The sequence below is a fragment of the Mesoplodon mirus genome, assembly GCF_964341445.2.
Source record: "Mesoplodon mirus genome assembly, chromosome: X".
In the NCBI taxonomy this organism is placed as follows: domain Eukaryota; kingdom Metazoa; phylum Chordata; class Mammalia; order Artiodactyla; family Ziphiidae; genus Mesoplodon; species Mesoplodon mirus.
Window position 1 is genome coordinate 64,924,566 of NC_138981.1, and position 18,797 is coordinate 64,943,362.

General features: G+C 38.8%; 2 protein-coding genes across 2 annotated transcripts in view; one reads left to right on the forward strand and one right to left on the reverse strand.

The window, feature by feature from the left end:
• Positions 1-5,369, reverse strand: part of MAGT1 (magnesium transporter 1) — a 47,849-nt gene extending 42,480 nt beyond the window's left edge. Inside the window, exon 1 of the mRNA XM_082610820.1 lies at positions 5,228-5,369. Within this exon, the coding sequence (XP_082466946.1) occupies positions 5,228-5,329 (102 nt within the window). The 5' untranslated portion in view covers positions 5,330-5,369. The remainder of the gene's footprint in view (positions 1-5,227) is intronic.
• Positions 5,370-10,712: 5,343 nt separating this feature from the next.
• On the forward strand, positions 10,713-15,253 carry COX7B (cytochrome c oxidase subunit 7B). The gene is made up of 3 exons (XM_082609810.1): positions 10,713-10,856; positions 13,650-13,774; positions 15,052-15,253. The coding sequence occupies exons 1-3, from the start codon at positions 10,817-10,819 to the stop codon at positions 15,127-15,129; spliced, it is 243 nt and encodes an 80-aa protein (XP_082465936.1). The 5' UTR covers positions 10,713-10,816; the 3' UTR covers positions 15,130-15,253.
• Positions 15,254-18,797: the final 3,544 nt, after the last annotated feature.

The following is an 18,797-nucleotide window of genomic DNA, read 5'->3' on the forward strand; positions in this document are numbered from 1 at the left end:
ATGCAGTGTGGCCAAAAAAAAAGAAAAAAAAGACACTGTTTTCCATATTCCATATTATTTTTCTATTACAGATTCCCAGAAGTAGATCAAGAAACATGGATAATTTCTTACAAGTGAAGAATTGTCAATTATTATTTTTTTAAATATTTATTTATTTATTTTCGCTGTACTGTGTCTTAGTTGCAGTATGCAGGATCTTCCTTGCATCAGGTGGGATCTTTAGTTGTGGCATGCGGACTCTTAGTTGCGGCATCCATGTGGGATCTAGTTCCCCGACCAGGGATCGAACTCAGACCCCCTCTATTGGGAGCTCAGAGTCTTACCCACTGGACCACCAGGGAAGTCTTGAAATATGGATAATTTTGTCAAAGACCATGCCATTTCATTTTTATCATGCTGCCTCCCTAAAATGACACCAGTTGCAAGAATAAGCAACTTTCTTTCTACCAGAGGGAGAAATAATTCACCATAAAAATAAAATAAGTCACTGCAAAATAAGTCTTTGTGGCCTAGCAGGGAGCATACGCTTTGGAGTCAGACAAGGGGTAGAATCCCAGCTCAGCCTCTACAGCTGTGCTTCTTTAGGCAAACCCCCAACGTCTCTCTTGCTCAGTGTCAGTTTCCTCACCTTTCAAAAAGGGCTAATACTCTGAAGGGTTATTGTGAGGATTAGAGATAATGCATGTAAACCATAGTGCATGACATGTAGAAGGCACTGAATAAATATTAGAGAATAAGTCAATGTTCCAGTGAAAACACTGTTACGAGTGTAAGGAATCCGATAAGTAGGGTAGCATTCCATTTAACAACAGACAACGATGAAGAACTTGAGTGATTTTTAATTATACTCATTTAGGAGAGGTGTCTTTTTTTGTTGTTCTTCTCTATTTTTAAAATAAATTTATTTATTTTACTTATTTATTTTTGGCTGCATTGGATCTTCATCGCTGCACACAGGCTTTCTCTAGTTGTGGCGAGCAGGGCTTACTCTCCGTTGCGGTGCTTGGGCTTCTCATTTTGGTGGTTTCTCTTGTTGCGGAGCACGGGCTATAGGCACACAGGCTCAGTAGTTGCAGCTCTCAGGCTCTAGAGCTCAGGCTCAGTGGTTGTGGTGCACAGGCTTAGTTGCTCCACGGCATGTGGGATCTTCCTGGACCAGGGCTCAAACCTGAGTCCCCTGCATTGGCAGGCAGATTCTTAACCACTGCGCCTCCAGGGAAGCCCTCTATTTTTTTTAACTGAAGTGTAGTTGATTTACAATGTTGTGCTAATTACTGCTGTACAGCAAAGTGACTTAGTTACACAAAGTGACACCTAATTATATTCATTAAGGAGAGGTGTCTTTTTAAACAGAATACTTAGATTATAAGATCATACATTATCCTACCATTTAAAGCCAAATCTACTATGGTGGATAGACCTGGGATTTTTTACAAAATAATGTTTTCAAAAATTGACAAAAAAGCGTTTTGCAACAAAACGCCTATATTTTTAAACTGTCTCTAAGTAGTATCACAGTAATCTCACTATTAAAAAGTCCAAAACATGCTCAGTTACAGGGGAAAGGTATAAAAACGAAACCAACTTTACCAGCCTATATTTATTCCTTGTTTACTGATGCGAAAATCCAATTTTAGATTGTGAAATCTAAACAAGCCCTCAAGTGAAAGAACAGATTCGTGACTTTATATGTACACAGTTAATTAATTAATTAATTAGATGTTTATTGACAGATACTGCTAGGTGTGAAAAAAATTAATTTAAAAGTGTCTAGGGCTTCCCTGGTGGCACAGTGGTTGAGAGTCCGCCTGCCAATGCAGGGGACGTGGGTTCGTGCCCCGGTTCGGGAGGATCCTACATGCCGTGGAGCGGCTGGGCCCGTGGGCCATGGCCGCTGGTCCTGCACGTCCGGAGCCTGTGTTCCACAACGGGAGAGGCCACAGCGGTGAGAGGCCCGCGTACCGCAAAAAAAAAAAAAAAAGAGTCTGTATTCATAACCAATATTTTATAATAACTATAAATGGAGTACTATCTTTAAAAATGGTGAATCACCATGTTGTACACTTGAAACTCATATAATATTGTAAATCAACTATACCTCCATTAAACAAAAGTGTCTGTATTCAAGATGCTCAGAGTCTAATGGGAAAGACTGGTATATAAACAATGACAATACAATGTGCTGAATTCATCTCAATTCACCTGGGGGAACCAGGAAAATCTTAGTTAAGAAGGAAGGTAATGTTTGAGCTAAGACTTGAAGAGTAGGAACCCTCAGGTGAATGAGGGAGTGGGGTGAGGGAGAGGAAGGGAGATACTCCAGCAAGTATAGATACTTGCGAGAGAGTGTAGAAAGATCAAGGCAGGAATTCCCTGGCAGTCCAGTGGTTAGGACTCGGCACTCTCACTGCCTGCCAGGGCAAGGGTTCAATCCCTGGTGGGAGAACTAAGGTCCTGAAAGCCATGCGGCCAGTAGAGGGCGGAGCTTGAATTGAGATGAGCCTGGAAAAAGCAGACCAGGGACAGACTACAGGAGTCCTTTTATACTTTGCAAAATAGGTTATTTTAACCTTTCAGTTTTTTACCTTAGCATCTCTGGCAACACTATGAAGGATGAGTTCAAGGATGACCAGTTAGGCAGTTATGGCAAGAGATTTGCAAGAGCGATAAGGGTCTTGAACAGTGGCATGATGGGAAGGGAGTTAGAATCTGATTCCTTAAAAAAAATTTTTTATTGAGATAAAATTCATATAACATAAAATCCACCATGTTAACAATTTTAAAGTACATAAAACATCATTAATCATTAGAGAAATACAAATCAAAACTACAGTGAGATATCATCTCACACTGGTCAGAATGGCTATCATCAAAAAATCTACAAACAGTAATTGCTAGAGAGGGTGTGGAGAAAGGGGAATCCTCTTGCACTGTTGGTGGGAATGTAAATTGATACAGCCACTATGGAGAACAGTATGGAGGTTCCTTAATAAACTAAAAATAGAACTACCATATGACCCAGCAATCCCACTACTGGGCATATACCCTGAGAAAACCATAATTCAAAAAAACTCATGTACCACAATGTTCACTGCAGCATTATTTACAATAGCCAGGACATGGAAGCAACCTAAGTGTCCATCAACAGATGAATGGATAAAGAAGATGTGGCACATATATACAATGGAATATTACTCAGCCATAAAAAGAAACAAAATTGAGTTATTTGTACCGAGGTGGATGGACCTCGAGTCTGTCATACAGAGTGAAGTAAGTCAGAAAGAGAAAAACAAATACCATATGCTAACACATATATATGGAATCTAAAAAAAAAAAAAAAAAAGGTCATGAAGAACCTAGGGGCAAGACGGGAACAAAGACACAGACCTCCTAGAGAATGGAGTTCAGGACACGGGGAGGGGGAAGGGTAAGCTGGGACAAAGTGAGAGAGTGGCATGGACATATATACACTACAAAACGTAAAATAGATAGGTAGTGGGAAACAGCCACATAGCACAGGGAGATCAGCTCAGTGCTTTGTGACCACCTAGAGGGGTGGGATAGGGAGGGTGGGAGGGAGGGAGATGCAAGAGGGAAGAGATATGGGGACATATGTATATGTATAACTGATTCACTTTGTTATAAAGCAGAAACTAACACACCATTGTAAAACAATTATACTCCAATAAAGAAGTTTAAAAAATAAAAAATGAAGTACATAATTCATTGCTGATTCCTTTTGAACGTAACCTATCCCCTGCTAGGCTCTTCTGCTTCTAGTTTAGTGAGAGGTTAAATGAATAAATAACTTAATTGGTAGAAATACTAGTTTTTGACATTTTTCACTGTTTTATTAAAAAATGGTGGTTGTAGAAATTTAGACAATACCAACATATAAGGTAAAACGTTACAGTGTTGCCGTAATGAACAATCCCAACTACCCAGAGATATCCATTGTTGTATATCCTTACAAAGGTTTCTCTCTATATATACATACACTTATATATATATTTAACATAAAAGGCCTCTAGAATATAAAACTATGTATTGCTCTACATCTTGTTTTCCTCGTAAAAATGGCTTGGAACCCTCCTAAAAAAAGCACATAGATTTCTAGTTCCAGTGTATGAGCCTGCTCATTTCACCATTACTTTGAAAATTGTATATTTTTATTTTTACTTTTTGCCAATCTATTAAGTAACTCGTTTTAATATCCTAGCTTATTTTTTTCTTATGGAATAATACACATATTCAAAAACAGAGAAGGTAGGTTCTCTTAAATTCAGCTCAAGTTGACAAGCATTGGAGATGTTTAAAAGGCATTTTAAAAGGGCCTGTACAGGTATTGTGTACTAAAAGGAGAATGTACAGGAAATAGCATAAGACTGACTGATCTAGGATTTCAGTCCTTGTTCTGCAACAGTTAACTGTGTAAGTTTAGGACTTGGGTTTCCTCATTTATAAAATTAGAGAGCATAAAGCATTGCTAGTAATCTGTAAAGCTCTAAGCGCATACGGCTCTACACATGTTTCAAAACAACAATGTTAAAATTCCTCAGCTTGGATTGCTTAATGGTGAGTAAAGAATACTGTATCTCCTCCACTTGCCAAAGTCAGTAAATTCCACGAGGAGGAATCTTAGTTTTGTTCACTTATATCCACTAAGCTCCTCACAACAACGCCTGGCGTGCTTGATATTTGGTAAATCATTTAAAATGGTTTAAGAACTTCACTCTGGTAACTTGCTTTTAATCAATTACTTGGACAATGAAATAAAATTGGCATAGCTCCACTCTTCTGTTTACTCCTCTCATTCCTGAAGTGAAAATGCTACAAAATATATAGTTCTCACACGTCTAAAAGGGAGTTACATCTACTGACAGAAGAAAGACTCAGATATTCTACCCCTTGAACCTAAAGTCGAACTTCCCGCCACCACCTGATGGGGCCCATACTCAAAGAAGTGTCAACACTCGTAGCTGTGTACATCCACAGGCCTATAGAAGCCAGCTTGTCACCTACCCCACCCCACTCTCAGACTCTACAGTCCCAGAAGACAAGGTATTACAGTTTCTTCCCTCGCGAACCCCACAATTCCAAAAACGTCAGAATTGGAGCCACCAAAGACACAGAATCGGCGGGGAAAAGGGATCGGGAAGGACAAAACAGACCCTCTCAAGCCCCACTCGTTGGGAGAAGCCCGTGTTGCTGGAAACAGCATCCTCACCTCCTTCTTTCTCTGGGCAGAGGCTGAGGGAACCCCGTAAACGAGCAGCAGTGCCACCGCCACGATCGCTGAGACACACCAAAGCCACCAACGCGCTGCCATGTTCGCTTCTCTCCTTCCTAGAAGGGAAACTTTCCTGGGGCTGGGTCTGATTGTTGGGCGTGAGAACAGGCAAACCAGGCCCCTCGCGCCTCCTCATTGGTCCAGCTCAGCCCTTCCTGTAGTCCCCTCACATTACGTCAGGGCGCTGTACAGCCAGACGCCCGCTAAAAGAAGGTTCACTTCTAATTGGTCCCTGTTAGCCAATAGAAAAATGACAATCTGGAGGTTTTACATTGGTCCGCTAAGGATGAGGGGCCGCCCCTTTCATTAAACGTAAAGATGGCGGGCTTAACAGCCCTTCAAATACGCGTGCGCAGTTGTGAAGCTTTGCGGCTTTTCGGCGTCCAAGATGGCTTAAGCTTGTTACAACAGAAAGTTTTTCCCAGAGGCTCTTTAGAACTCTTTGAACACCTCTTACGTGTAGTATTATAGAAAACTTGGACCCAGCCACGTGATTGATAGGAGCTATCCAAGTCCCTTATTTGGCCTCCAAAGCATTTCAAAAAGAAAAAAAATTAAAATTGGGGCTTCCCTGGTGGCACAGTGGTTAAGAATCCGCCTGTCAATGCAGGGCACACGGGTTCGAGTCCTCGCCGGGGAAGATCCCACATGCCGTGGAGCAACTAAGCCCGTGTGCCACAACTACTGAGCCTGAGCTCTAGAGCCCGCAAGCCACAACTACTGAAGCCTGCGCACTTAGAGCCCGTGCCCTGCAACAAGAGAAGCCAGGACAATGAGAAGCCCGCGCACCGCAGCGAAGAGTAGCCCCGGCTCACCGCAACTAGCAAAAGCCCGCACACAGCAAGGAAGACCCAGCACAACCAAAAAAAAAAAAAAAAAAAAAGTAAAAGCAGGAAAGCAAAAACAATGTTACTGAGGGATATTTTTAAAAGTGAATGAACAAGAGCTTGTTGAATACCTTGTGTGTCCCAGGAACTGTGCTACATGGGCTGAACACAGCCGACATCAAAAGTTATATTCTAAAGTGTTTATTCATGGCAAACCTTTAGGTTTATTAGGTAGGCATGAACAAGGACTTAAATTTCTGTTACAGAAGAAAGCACTTCTGTCTTTTTAAAGTTTTTGTGTCATAATCGGTTTTCTTAAATATCCAATTCCCTTATCTAAAAAATAATAAAAATCCTACATAGCAGAACCTTCCACTTATTTGGCCCAGTTCTGTTTATCATTGTGGGTTGTAAAACGGGGATAATAGAGAAGAATAATATACTCAAGAGGAGAAACACCAACAAAACCTATTGCATGTAATTTGGATTTATTTTGATGCTGTGGAATATCATATGACTATTCTTTTAGGCCCTGCTGGGAAACACAGAGAGGAAAATAATTTCATTAAGTTGGAGAGACAAAGAGATGGGTATGGAAGGGAAAATAGCTGCTTCTGAAGAGATGTGATCTAGAGATATGTAAAAAATTAAAATGTTTACAGACACTCATAGTAAGAAAAATTTTTAAAAAGAACACTGAGACATGCCATATGATTCCATTTATATGACATTCTAGAAAGGTAGAGAACAGATCAGTGACTATCAGGGGCTGGAGGTGGGGAGAGAGACTGACTACAAAGGGGCCACACAAGGAGATTTTTTGTAAGGATACAGCCTTTCTCTCCTTAATTATTGGGGTGGTTACACACTGTTTGCATTTGTCAAAACTCAGAAGACTACACTAAAAAAAGAGTGAATTTTACTGCATGTAAATTTAACAAATAAAAAATTAAGGTAAGTTTTTTAAGTACACAAAAATCTCACCTATCATTTTGGCAAAAATTCAATACATGATGTCATTGAGTCTGTGGGGAAACAGGCACCCTCATACATTGCTGGTGGGAATGAAAAATGGAGGATAACTTAATATCTAATGCATTTATCCTTTGATTCAGCAATCCCACTTCTAGGAATCTACTCCAATAATAAGAAAATATATGCTCACAAATTTATTCATTTCAGCATTATTTGTAATTGAAATATTCTCAAGACCACCTAAATGTTCAAATATAGGAGAATGATTGAATATACTATGGTACATAAATCCCATGAAGTATTTCACAGCTGTAAAGAAAAGGAATGAGGAAGAGCTCTGTAAATGATATGAATTTTCAAGATCTATTGTGAAAGTGAAAAAACCAAGTGCAAAAGTACATACATATTATGCTACATTTGTGTAAAATAGAAGAGGACATAAGAAAATATATATGTTTGCCCATTTTGCAAAAGGAAACACAGAAAGCTTAAATCAGAAATTAATGAAATTGGTTACCTACAGGAGGTGGAGGAAATGGAGTAGAAAAGTTATAAGAGGGAATGACACGTCTCTAAGTACACCAGTTTGTATAGTTTTGACTTTTGAAATAATGTTAATATTTTTTAAATAAAATATAAAAGCAAATCATGAGGTTTTGCAAGATGAAAAAAGTTCTGGAGATGGATGGTGGTGATAGTTGTACAACAATGTGAATGTACTTAATACCACTCAACTATACACTTTAAAATGGTTAAAATGGTAAATTTTATGTTATGTATATTTTACCACAATTTAAAAAATAAATTAAACATTTAAAAATCACATCAGTAAGAATGGGTTAAAAAACAAATTGAATACAAACAGAAAAAAAGGGAACACATCTCTATTTCAAATGAAAAACAACCACACTAAAAAAAATAACTAATCAGAAAAATTTATGAACACACTACCTTGATTACATACCATTAGCCTAAAGAAAAAAACACAACTACAAGCAAATCTTAAGCTCTACTAGGTAGATTTGTTTTTCATAGTGATATGAGCAAAGCAATTCTGAAAATATATTGTGTATAATGTAATATGTAAAAACACTGATGTTGAGAGCCAGGATTCTCACTGTGTAAGAAGGGAGATACAAATATGAAATGAGGGAAAGTAAAAAAGAACTTTTGGGGGTTGGACTGGAATTGGAAGTATTTGTATAAATGTATCATTCATGATATATATTCCTAGCTCTATTCACAGGAAGGACTAGAAGCAATGACACTCCAATATCAATGAGCAAACCTAGTGCCAAATCTAGGTTGTTAAATGCCATCCCCGAAAGAAATTAGGGCTCCTTCGGAAAATGGTTGATTCCAGTGCTGGGGCAGGGAAAGTACAAGATGAGCCTTGTGTCAGAAAATAAAGATGTGCTCAAAAAAAATGATGGCGACGTCATAAAAAAGACATATAAGCCAGCTTGAAGGGAACCCTACTGACTGCATCTGAGACTACTGAGCATTAAAATAAATCATTATAGCAATGGATTATAACATATGGAATCCATGGATCCACACTGATAGTGAACAAATAAATAGGGGAGAAGATAAAACTCCTCTTTATAGTAGAACACTCAGCATTAAATATGGAAGGAATGATAGAGTTATAAAATCACCATTTTGCAACTTTCATACTAATAATTCTTTTAGGCAAAAATCATCAATGGATATAAAAACTAGTGGGTGGAAGTTTGATAAAGAACAGGATATATACATAGTCTGAATGTATTCCTCATGTTACTTATTAATGACAAAAGGAAAAACAGTAACTTTATACTATAGGAACTAGGAGGTCACCCTTTTGACCAAATGATTAAAGTTGGCCCTATCAATAATGGGACAAGCTAATATAGGCTTCCTGATAAGATGCCCTAAGAAGACATATCTGTCATGTAGTATTCCTGTCAGAAGTGCATTAACTGAATCTAATTACGAGAAAACATCAAGCACACAAAATTTGAGGGAACTTTTACAAAATAACTGGCCTGTACTCTTCAAATACATTACAGAGCACAGACCTGTGGAGTCAGAAGGTCTGTTACCAGTTGTCACTTACAATTGCCTAATCTTGATTCTGCACCTCACTTCCTTCATATGTAAGCTTGAGAGTATAAAGTTTACCTTAGTAAGAAAAAAATTAGTGCCATGAAAGAAAGAAAGGCCGAGGAACTGTTTGATTTTATAAGAGACTAAAGACATAACTTATTTGTAATGAGGTGGATGGACCTAGAGTCTGTCATACAGAGTGAAGTAAGTCTGAAAGAGAAAAACAAATACCTTATGCTAACACATGTATATGGAATCTAAAAAAAAAAGGTTCTGAAGAACCTAGGGGCAGGACAGGAATAAAGACGCAGACGTAGATAATGGACTTGAGGACACGGGGAGGGGGAAGGGTAAGCTGGGACAAAGTGAGAGAGTGGCATGGAGATATATACACTACCAAATGTAAAATAGATAGCTAGTGGGAAGCAGCCGCATAGCACAGGGAGATCAGCTCGGTGGTTTGTGACCACCTAGAGGGGTGGGATAGGGAGGGTGGGAGGGAGACGCAAGAGGGAAGAGACATGAGGATGTGTGTATATGTATAGCTGATTCACTTGGTTATAAAGCAGCTAACACACCATTGTGGAGCAATTATACTCCAATAAAGATGTTTAAAAAAAAGACATAATTAAATTCAATACAGGGAACTGGATTGAATTCTGGATAGAGATATTGGGGTAATTGGTGAAATTGGAATATGAGCTGTACTGTCTCAATATTAAAATTTCTGAATTTAATAACTGTACTGTGGTTATGTAAGAGAATAGCTTACTCTTAGGAAATGAACCCTGAAGTATTAACAGGTAAAAGCACATGACGTATGCAAGTTATTGTCAAATGGTTCAGAAAAAAAGAGATGCATTTATATATACATCTTTTATGTACATGTATTTAACCACACACACAAAGAAAACATGTGACAAAATATTACCAAGTGGTGTACCTTGGTAATGGGTGTACAGGAATTCTCCTTCCCCCAATATTTTATTATGAAAATATCCAAATATACAGACAAAGTGAAAGAATTGTACACTGAACACACACTGCCAAGATTCTACAATCAACAATTTGTTAAATTTGTTTTAGCACATATTTATCTACATATTAAGAATTCTTTTTACTGTTCTTGCAAGTTTCCTCATAACTTGAAATCATTTCAAAATTAAAAGTTAAACGAATTAGTAGGTAGTAATAGGAAGAAAATTAAAGAAATGAAGGAAGTTTGGAGGGAACAGAAAGTACTGCTAGTGTGGAGAGAGATACAAGCTCAAGCCTCTAAAACACTATCTTGAAGCTGGTGCCTTTGATGTCTCAGCCTGAGATCAATGTCTCAGCTCTCCTCTATAGAGCCCTAAACCTGGCTTCCAGGCCAGGGATTCTCTCATTGTTACGTAAATATCCTGATATGTCATTTACAAAGTGTAAAACTTCGTTTCCCACAAGGCATTCATCCTTCCGTGCTGTAAAGAGGGCAAATTCTATAGGTTTTTTACAGGTCTCGCGAGATTCATCAAATCTCTTTAAAGAGCTCAGCCGGAAGCCATTTTGTTTCTCAGGGTGCTTTTCAAGGTTACTAGAGGTGAAATTGCAAGAAATCAGCAACTGCAGTTGCCGCCGTTCTGTCTTCAGCTTCACGATGTTTCCCTTGGCCAAAAACGCACTAAGTCGTCTCGGAGGTGAGCAAAAATTGTGAGCATATCTTTTCCAACTGCCTTTATCTATTTGTCCTCGTGGTCTTTCGTGCCCCTTCCTTCCATGTGCATCTCGACCTTATTCTAAATGCTCGGTCTCCCACCTCACCCCAAGTAATTGGGAAAATGTCTTTAGCATTAGCCTAATCGCTCAGCGTTTCTGTTTGGGTTCCCAGCTCTCTTTTGTTACTGGAGTCATAACCCAGCTCTGCTTTTTTTTTATTATTATTCGGTAGCCTACGATTTCAAGGGAGACACTTGGTGAACACTTCTCGTTCCTTAAGTAATTCCGTAAACTTTAGCTTTGGGGACACGTTTACCCGCAAATGGAAGAGCCTCTTCTCCAATTCTTGGTTTCATTGCAGGGAGACAACCTAAATGGTAGCACTGCAGCTTTTATGTTATTTGTGGATTATTAACTAAATAATTGTGGTCATTTTTTTCTTACCTAAAAATTAGGCAGGTACAGGGAAATTTTGAGACCAGCATTATGTACTGAGAATGCACTAGGCTGGAGAGATAAAAGTCATTTCCATACTTGATTTGCACTGAAGGTGACCTTGCGTAACGTGAGCAGTTTTACAATGAAAGTGACCTTAAACAACTACCATTTAGCTTCTTCAGCCATCTTTTTATTTTCTGTTTATGGAGTCATTAGAAGTATTACTAGATATGTGTTCTAAACACTCAAGCACCTTTGACAATAACCAAAAAGTAGTTGCCTGACCGGTTTTTCATATTCCAAAAGCCACGTCTATTATCTCTTTCACTTTGGGCAAATGATTTAACCTCTCTCAACTTCATTTTCCTCCTTTGTAAAATAGGGGCTTAGTAAATAATACCTACCTTGTAGAGCTGTTGAGGATTATATGAGATTACCAATAGGTGGTAACTGAACCATTTCTTGTCACAGAGAAGAGGTCCAAAGAAATCCACTTGGGTGACCTGAGTGTTGAGGTCACGAGGTGTTCCAGAATTGCTTGCTTGGTAATCTTATTTTCTTTGCTTTTTGAGCAGGTAGGGCCTTGTACCTCAGGAAAGGGGTTTGGGGGTTGTTATTTTCAATGTGGAATTCACATGCTCACTTTTTAACTGCTCTAGAGCAGATTACATTGGGAAATGTTTGTAAATTTGCTCAACCCAAGTGTGACTAAAGGTGAAAAAAAAAAACTAAGGCACTTAAGCGAAGAAACAATTAAATGGTCAAATAACTATCCTGAAATAACCCATTGTATCACATTATATCAAATAACCCATTGTATCACATAGCCCATTATAGTCCTAATTGCTAGTGAATGGGCAACATTGCTGTTTCTTTAATATGTTTTTTCATTACATACCTTTTGAGGCTCTAAAACAATAAGGACCTGCTACTTAGATTGGAGAGGAAGAAAAAAGCAGCTGGAAATATGCATTTTCCAGTCTTGGCTCTTTCCTAAGCCCCCCAAGTACCTCCAGAGGCAGTTTGAAAACTCTGCGAAAATAGCAGTAATAGCAAAGTTTTCATGTCATTCTGCTCAACAGCTTTTACCTCTACCAAAAAAGTGGCCCTCCATGAACCTTTCTAGTTTTACCTCCTGTTACTAATTTATTTACCTCGTCCTTCAAACGTAATTTGTTTTCTAGGACACTGGGTTTTCTGTCTCTGCTTTTTTCAGATTTGCCTTTCCCATGCCTACATAACCAAATCCTACCTGCTATTCAAAGTGCTTAGCTAACATTCTGCTTCCTTGTATTACAATGGTTTGTGTCTTTGTATCTAATAGCCTGGCTACATAACCGAATCCTACCTGCTATTCAAAGTGCTTAGGTAACATTGTACTTTCTTGTATTATAATGGTTTGTGTCTTTGTATTTAATAGCCTCCCCTAGAGTGGAAGTTACCCAAGAACAGGGTCTGTGTCTTACACATTTCCATATACCCCATTTCTTTTAGCATGGTGCTATATTCATTAGTCACTTTAAAAAAAAATCAAGATTACTCTAGTTTTTGGAGGTTTTGCGGTAATTTTAAGGTCATAAACATTTAGCGTGCTTTAATGATTTTGAGTTTATTTACCCCTTTATGTTGTAAGTTGTTGAGCACTGCTGAGTAAACTTTAGTGAAAATCAAAGTCATAAGTACTCAAATTAATGAAGTAGGAGCTAAGTTCAGAGGTTATACAAATGCCAATTTGTCATGGATGTTACTGACATCACTTTTCCTTGGTTTTTCCCCTCAACATTTTATTGTGAAAAGTTCCAGGCATATCGAAAAGTTGGAAGAATTGTATAATGAATACCCACATACCCACCACATAGATTCTACAACTAACATTTTGCTGTATTTGTTATATCACATATTTATCCATCTGTCAATCTTATTTGTGAAGCATTTCAAAATATGCTACTTTGCTTTTAGCTGCAATATGTTTTAACATTTTATTATACTGCATAATACTGTAGAGTTAACTTCCTTGGCTTTTGTGAGTGGCAATATCATGCTTTTTTTTTTTTTTTTTTGCGGTGTGCGGGCCTCTCACTGTTGTGGCCTCTCCCGTTGCGGAGCACAGGCTCCAGATGCGCAGGCTCAGCGGCCGTGGCTCATGGGCCAGCCGCTCCGCGGCATGTGGGATCTTCCTGGACCGGGGCACGAACCCGTGTCCCCTGCATCGGCAGGTGGACTTTCAACCACTGCGCCACCAGGGAAGCCCTGTGAGTGGCAATATCAATTACACATGTTCTCTTTTCCTGATGATTGATAGATATGCTCCCGTATTCTTTTTTCCCCCCTTTAAGTTCGAAGCATTCCGCAAACAATGGCAAGGCAGAGCCACCAGAAGCGGGCACCTGATTTCCATGACAAATATGGTAATGCGGTATTAGCAAGTGGAGCCACTTTTTGTGTTGCTGTATGGGCATATGTAAGTACTGTTGATTGATAACCTGTTTTAGATGCTTTTTATTCCCATTTATCTCATGTATTCAAAATGTTTTCACACAGTATACATTTCTAGTTAGGAGGGGCTTTAGAGACAGCTAGTGCAGGAATTTCTTCCTCAACATTGAGCATTCATCCATCATCTGTTCTTAACATTTCCGATAACAAGTTGCTTAGTGGATCAAAAGGCAGTCTTTTCCATATTGTGTAGCTGGTTGAAAAGATCTTATGTTGAGCTAAAATCTGCCTCCTTCATATTTTACCCATCATTTCATTGCAATACAGAAATTCTGATCACATTTCCATGTATCAGCTGTTAGATATTAGAAGATTCCTTTCATGTCTCCTGGATCTTCTCTTTCATATTAAACATTCTTAGTTCTGTTGATCATTTTTTTTTGTTATATGATTTCCAGGGTTTTCACCATCTTGGTCACCTTTCTTTGCTTAATCAACCTTTCTTCTATATTCTACCCTCAGAACTGAGTACAGCATTTCTGATGGATGGCATATAAAGGGACTTGCTTTTAATATTTTAGTTTTTTACATCTTCATTTACCAATCTACTTACCAGTCACTGTACTTGCTGGTTAAAAGTAGGAGTCTTGAAGTTATAATAAATATATAAACTGATTTTAAAAGATATGAAACAACCCTTGCCTTAATAGTCAAAGACTTTATTAATGGGCCTTTTTCATTCTTATTTTGATCTTCCTGAAATCAGATATATTATTAAAATAAGTGTGTGTACTTAATTGGAAGAGTAAACAGATGTTGAACAAATGTGTGATCGGGAGCACTTTTGGAAGTGAAGTGCTACTTGATGAAGGGATATTATAAAAGTCCTCTTTGGCAGTATTTAGGTAGTCGTGGTTGAGTGCAACAATTTTTTTGAGGATGTAGTATAGAAATGTGATATACAAATTTGAATTAATTAAATGAAATTTAAAATTTAGTTGCTGAGTCATACTAGCTACATCTTAGTTGCTCAATAGCTGTATGTAGCTAGTGACTAACTGTATTAGACAGTGCAGATACAGAACATTTCCTTCATCTCTGGAAGTTCTACTGAACAGCACTACTCTAGAGAATTAGGACAGCAATTAGGTTTGGCCTACCTGGAGGGCACTGTATCCCAGGTGACTTTCTGTGTGTTTTTAACCTATAGTGCAGAATACCTTTGCCACTTTAGGAAATACTCTCCAAGGGAGAGTGGGCTCTGGTTTAAACATATAACTGACAGCATTTTAATTCTTACAGACAGCAACACAAATTGGAATAGAATGGAACCTGTCCCCTGTTGGCAGAGTCACCCCAAAGGAATGGAGAGAACAGTGATCATCCCAGCTGCTTTAATACTGAATTGTTTCAAAATCAACTCATAATTGATGCCAAGTAAAAGCATTATGTACCCATTAAAATATGGCGTGATTGAAGAAATAAAGTACATTTGAAAACCTCATTGTAGGTTTGTTTGTTTCTTTTGTAAATGAAACCAAGCTTGATCACTTTTTATTTATTTAACCTTTGTGTTAATATTAAAGTCAAAACACTGTACAACTTCTTGAATAGCTTTTCTCTATTTAGGTAGTGTGAAAGGAAAGTTTGGCTGTCACCTAGAAGTCAACTTTATAATAGGCTGAAATTACAGTTTATGAATAACTGACCACAGAGTTATTTTAGGGCATCTTTGAGTTTAAAATTTAGTGTCCATATCTTGGTTATACCTACTACTTTCAGCCTCTCATATATGTTTGTATTTGGAATTGGCATTAAGTCCTTTGTACTCCTGCCAAGAGAACTTAGGGTGTCACCAGACCCATAGGAAGAGTGATCCTATCAAATGAACTCCTAGGATGTCTGAAGACTAGCTAGCTCCGTGGCTCCCTTGGTACAGTTATCTGAGAGCTCTATATTTTTCAGCATATTTATTTGAGACGTTTATGAGGTTATTAAAGAAAAGATGTTTTACTTATCTAACTACTAGTGACCTCTGCTGTTGGCTTTCTGTAACTATACCAGTTTTTGGATTAGTGGATTATCCTGAATTCAGCATGACATTGGATTTTATGTGTAAGATATTAACTGAAGAAAACACAGTATCTACACCATGTGCTTTATTTCCTCAGCCAAAGGCTCTGAAGTAAGCCTCAAGTAGTGGCTTGTTAATAGTGCTTGAGCAGAAAATGAAATTTCAGTTGAATAACCTATCTATATTGGTTAAATTTGAAATTTCTAAAATTCACTTACCTGATACTGTAGGTTATCAGGTAAGTGGCTTTTAGGACTCTCCAAATTTTCCTGATGTAGATAAGGATTTATACTTAACCAAACATCTGAAGAATGTTTACTCAATAGGTGAAATACTAGAAGAATTGCTCTTATGGCAATATGTCCTGTTTTCTCATTAATGTACCAAAGCCAGTAATTTCATGACTTTTTAAAGTAGGAATAAGGATTTGAATGTCATTGCAACACAAGTAGGTTGCAAGATTAGTAACTACGTAGTAGTGACACTATTTGGTAAAATTTGAACACTTTATATCATATTTAGAATGTTAAAAGAGGACTAAAGTATTCAAATGCACATAACCCTCCAACATGATTATGCAAAATAAACATGTCTTTAAGGAAGTTTTAACCTTGTGTTTTTGTTCCTGAGTTGGCACTGAGAATTTCTAATGACGAGGTAATTTTCAGTATGATTTATACAACTTCTGTCAGATAAGTAGTAATTGTCAGCTATTCTGATAGGCAAAAATAAATAGTATGGGGGCTTCCCTGGTGGCGCAGTGGTTGAGAGTCCGCCTGCCGATGCAGGGGACACGGGTTAGTGTCCTGGTCCGGGAAGATCCCACATGCCACGGAGCGGCTGGGCCCGTGAGCCATGGCTGCTGAGCTTGCGTGTCCGGAGCCTGTGCTCCGCAGTGGGAGAGGCCACAACAGTGAGAGGCCCGCGTACTGCAAAAAAAAAAAAAAAAAAAAAAAAAAATAGTATGACTTTTTTAAAAAATAAATTTATTTTTTGGCTGTTTTGGCGTCTTTGTTGCTGCACGTGGGCTTTCTCTAGTTGCGGCAAGCGGGAGCTACTCTTCGTTGCAGTGCTCGTTGCTGTGCGCGGGCTTCTCATTGTGGTGGCTACACTCTTGTTGCAGAGCACGGGCTCTAGGCGTGAGGGCTTCAGTAGTTGAGGCACATGGGCTCAATAGTTGTGGCTCCTGGGCTCTAGAGCGCAGGCTCAGTAGGTGTGGCACACAGGCTTAGTTGCTCCGTGGCATGTGGGATCTTCCCGGACCAGGGCTCGAACCCGTGTCCCCTGCATTGGCAGGCAGATTCGTAACCACTGCTCCACCAGGGGAGTCCTAGTATGACATTTTTAAATGTCTATTTGTCAGCATACGTGTTGCCTTGTGTGATAAAATCTGGTGGTGGTAGTCGGCATCTTTGAAAATACTTAACAAAACTTAGTTTTATAATTAGTCTTGTCCTGATGAGTAGTTATAAAACTACCACGGCCACTACCAGAAATGAAGCTGTGGTTTAAGTCGAAGTTATTTTGTGTCATCACAATATTCTGACCTTGCAGCTTGCTTAGTGTACTCAAAGTTTTCATCCTGTGTGAAGGTTGTCAAATTAGTCTCCCTGTAAAACTCTGTAATGTTTGAAGAATTTAGATAAGTGACTTAATCTAGAAGCATATCCAATCCTTCAAATGTTATTTATTGGGGGAGTTGTGAAGTATTTTTTAAAAAGGGTGAATGTCATAAGTGCCATTCTTAATTTGACTCAAACTATTTTAGTGCATGTGTTCTGTTCTTTTAAATTCATTAAACTTACTTAGAACTAGGTATCATGGTAGTTGTAGAGGCACAGATGTTGTGTTCTCACCCTCCTGACTATTAACTTTACTGGTGATATTAATAAGCACTTCGTAAGCATTTGGGGGGTGCCTACTATCTGCTCAATGCCAGGAAACCTGATGTACTTCTTGAAGACATTCCCTTCTATTTGAAAGCTCAGTTTAATATAGTAGTAATTTAAAAAGTGTTGGTATGCTCATGCATTGATACAGGAGATTAGGGATGATTCATTTAGAGATACGAAGTGGTTTACTTATTTTTATTTATTTATATTTTTTTGCGGTACGCGGGCCTCTCACTGTTGTGGCCTCTCCCGTTGCGGAGCACAGGCTCTGGAAGGGCAGGCCCAGCGGCCATGGCCCATGGGCCCAGACGCTCCGCTGCATGTGGGATCCTCCCAGACTGGGGCACAAACCCGTGTCCCCTGCATCGGCAGGCAGACTCTCAATCACTGCGCCACCAGGGAAACCCGGTTTATTTTTTTTAATTATCCAGGTTCTATTTTTAAAAAATATTTATTTATTTGGTTGCACTGGGTCTTAGTTGTCTTAGTTGTGGCAGGTGCGCTCCTTAGTTGTGGCTCACAGGCTCCTTAGTTGAGATTCGCCAACTCCTTAGTTATGGCTTGCTGGCTCCTTAGTTGTGGCCGGTGGGCTCCTTAGTTGCAGCACACGGGCTCCTTAATTGTGGCATGTGAACTCTTAGTTGCAGCATGCACGTGGGATCTAGTTCCCTGACCAGGGATTGAACCCAGGCCCCCTGCATTGGGAGCTCAGTCTTATCCACTCCACCACCAGGGAGGTCCCTGAAGTGTTTTCTTTTCTTCTTTTTTTTTTTTACATCTTTATTGGAGTATAATTGCTTTACATTGTTGTGTTAGTTTCTGCTGTACAGCAAAGTGAATCACCTATATGTATACAAATATCCCCATATCCCCTCCCTCTTGCATCTCCCTCCCACCCTCCCCATCCCACCTAGCTGATCTGTGTGATGCGGCTGCTTCCCACTAGCTATCTATTTTACATTTGGTAGTGTATATACGTCAATGCCACTCTCTCACCCTGAAGTGTTTTTTTTTTTTTGAATGGGCATTTCTTTACTAAAAAAAATTTTTTTACATCTTTATTGGAGTATAATTGCTTTACA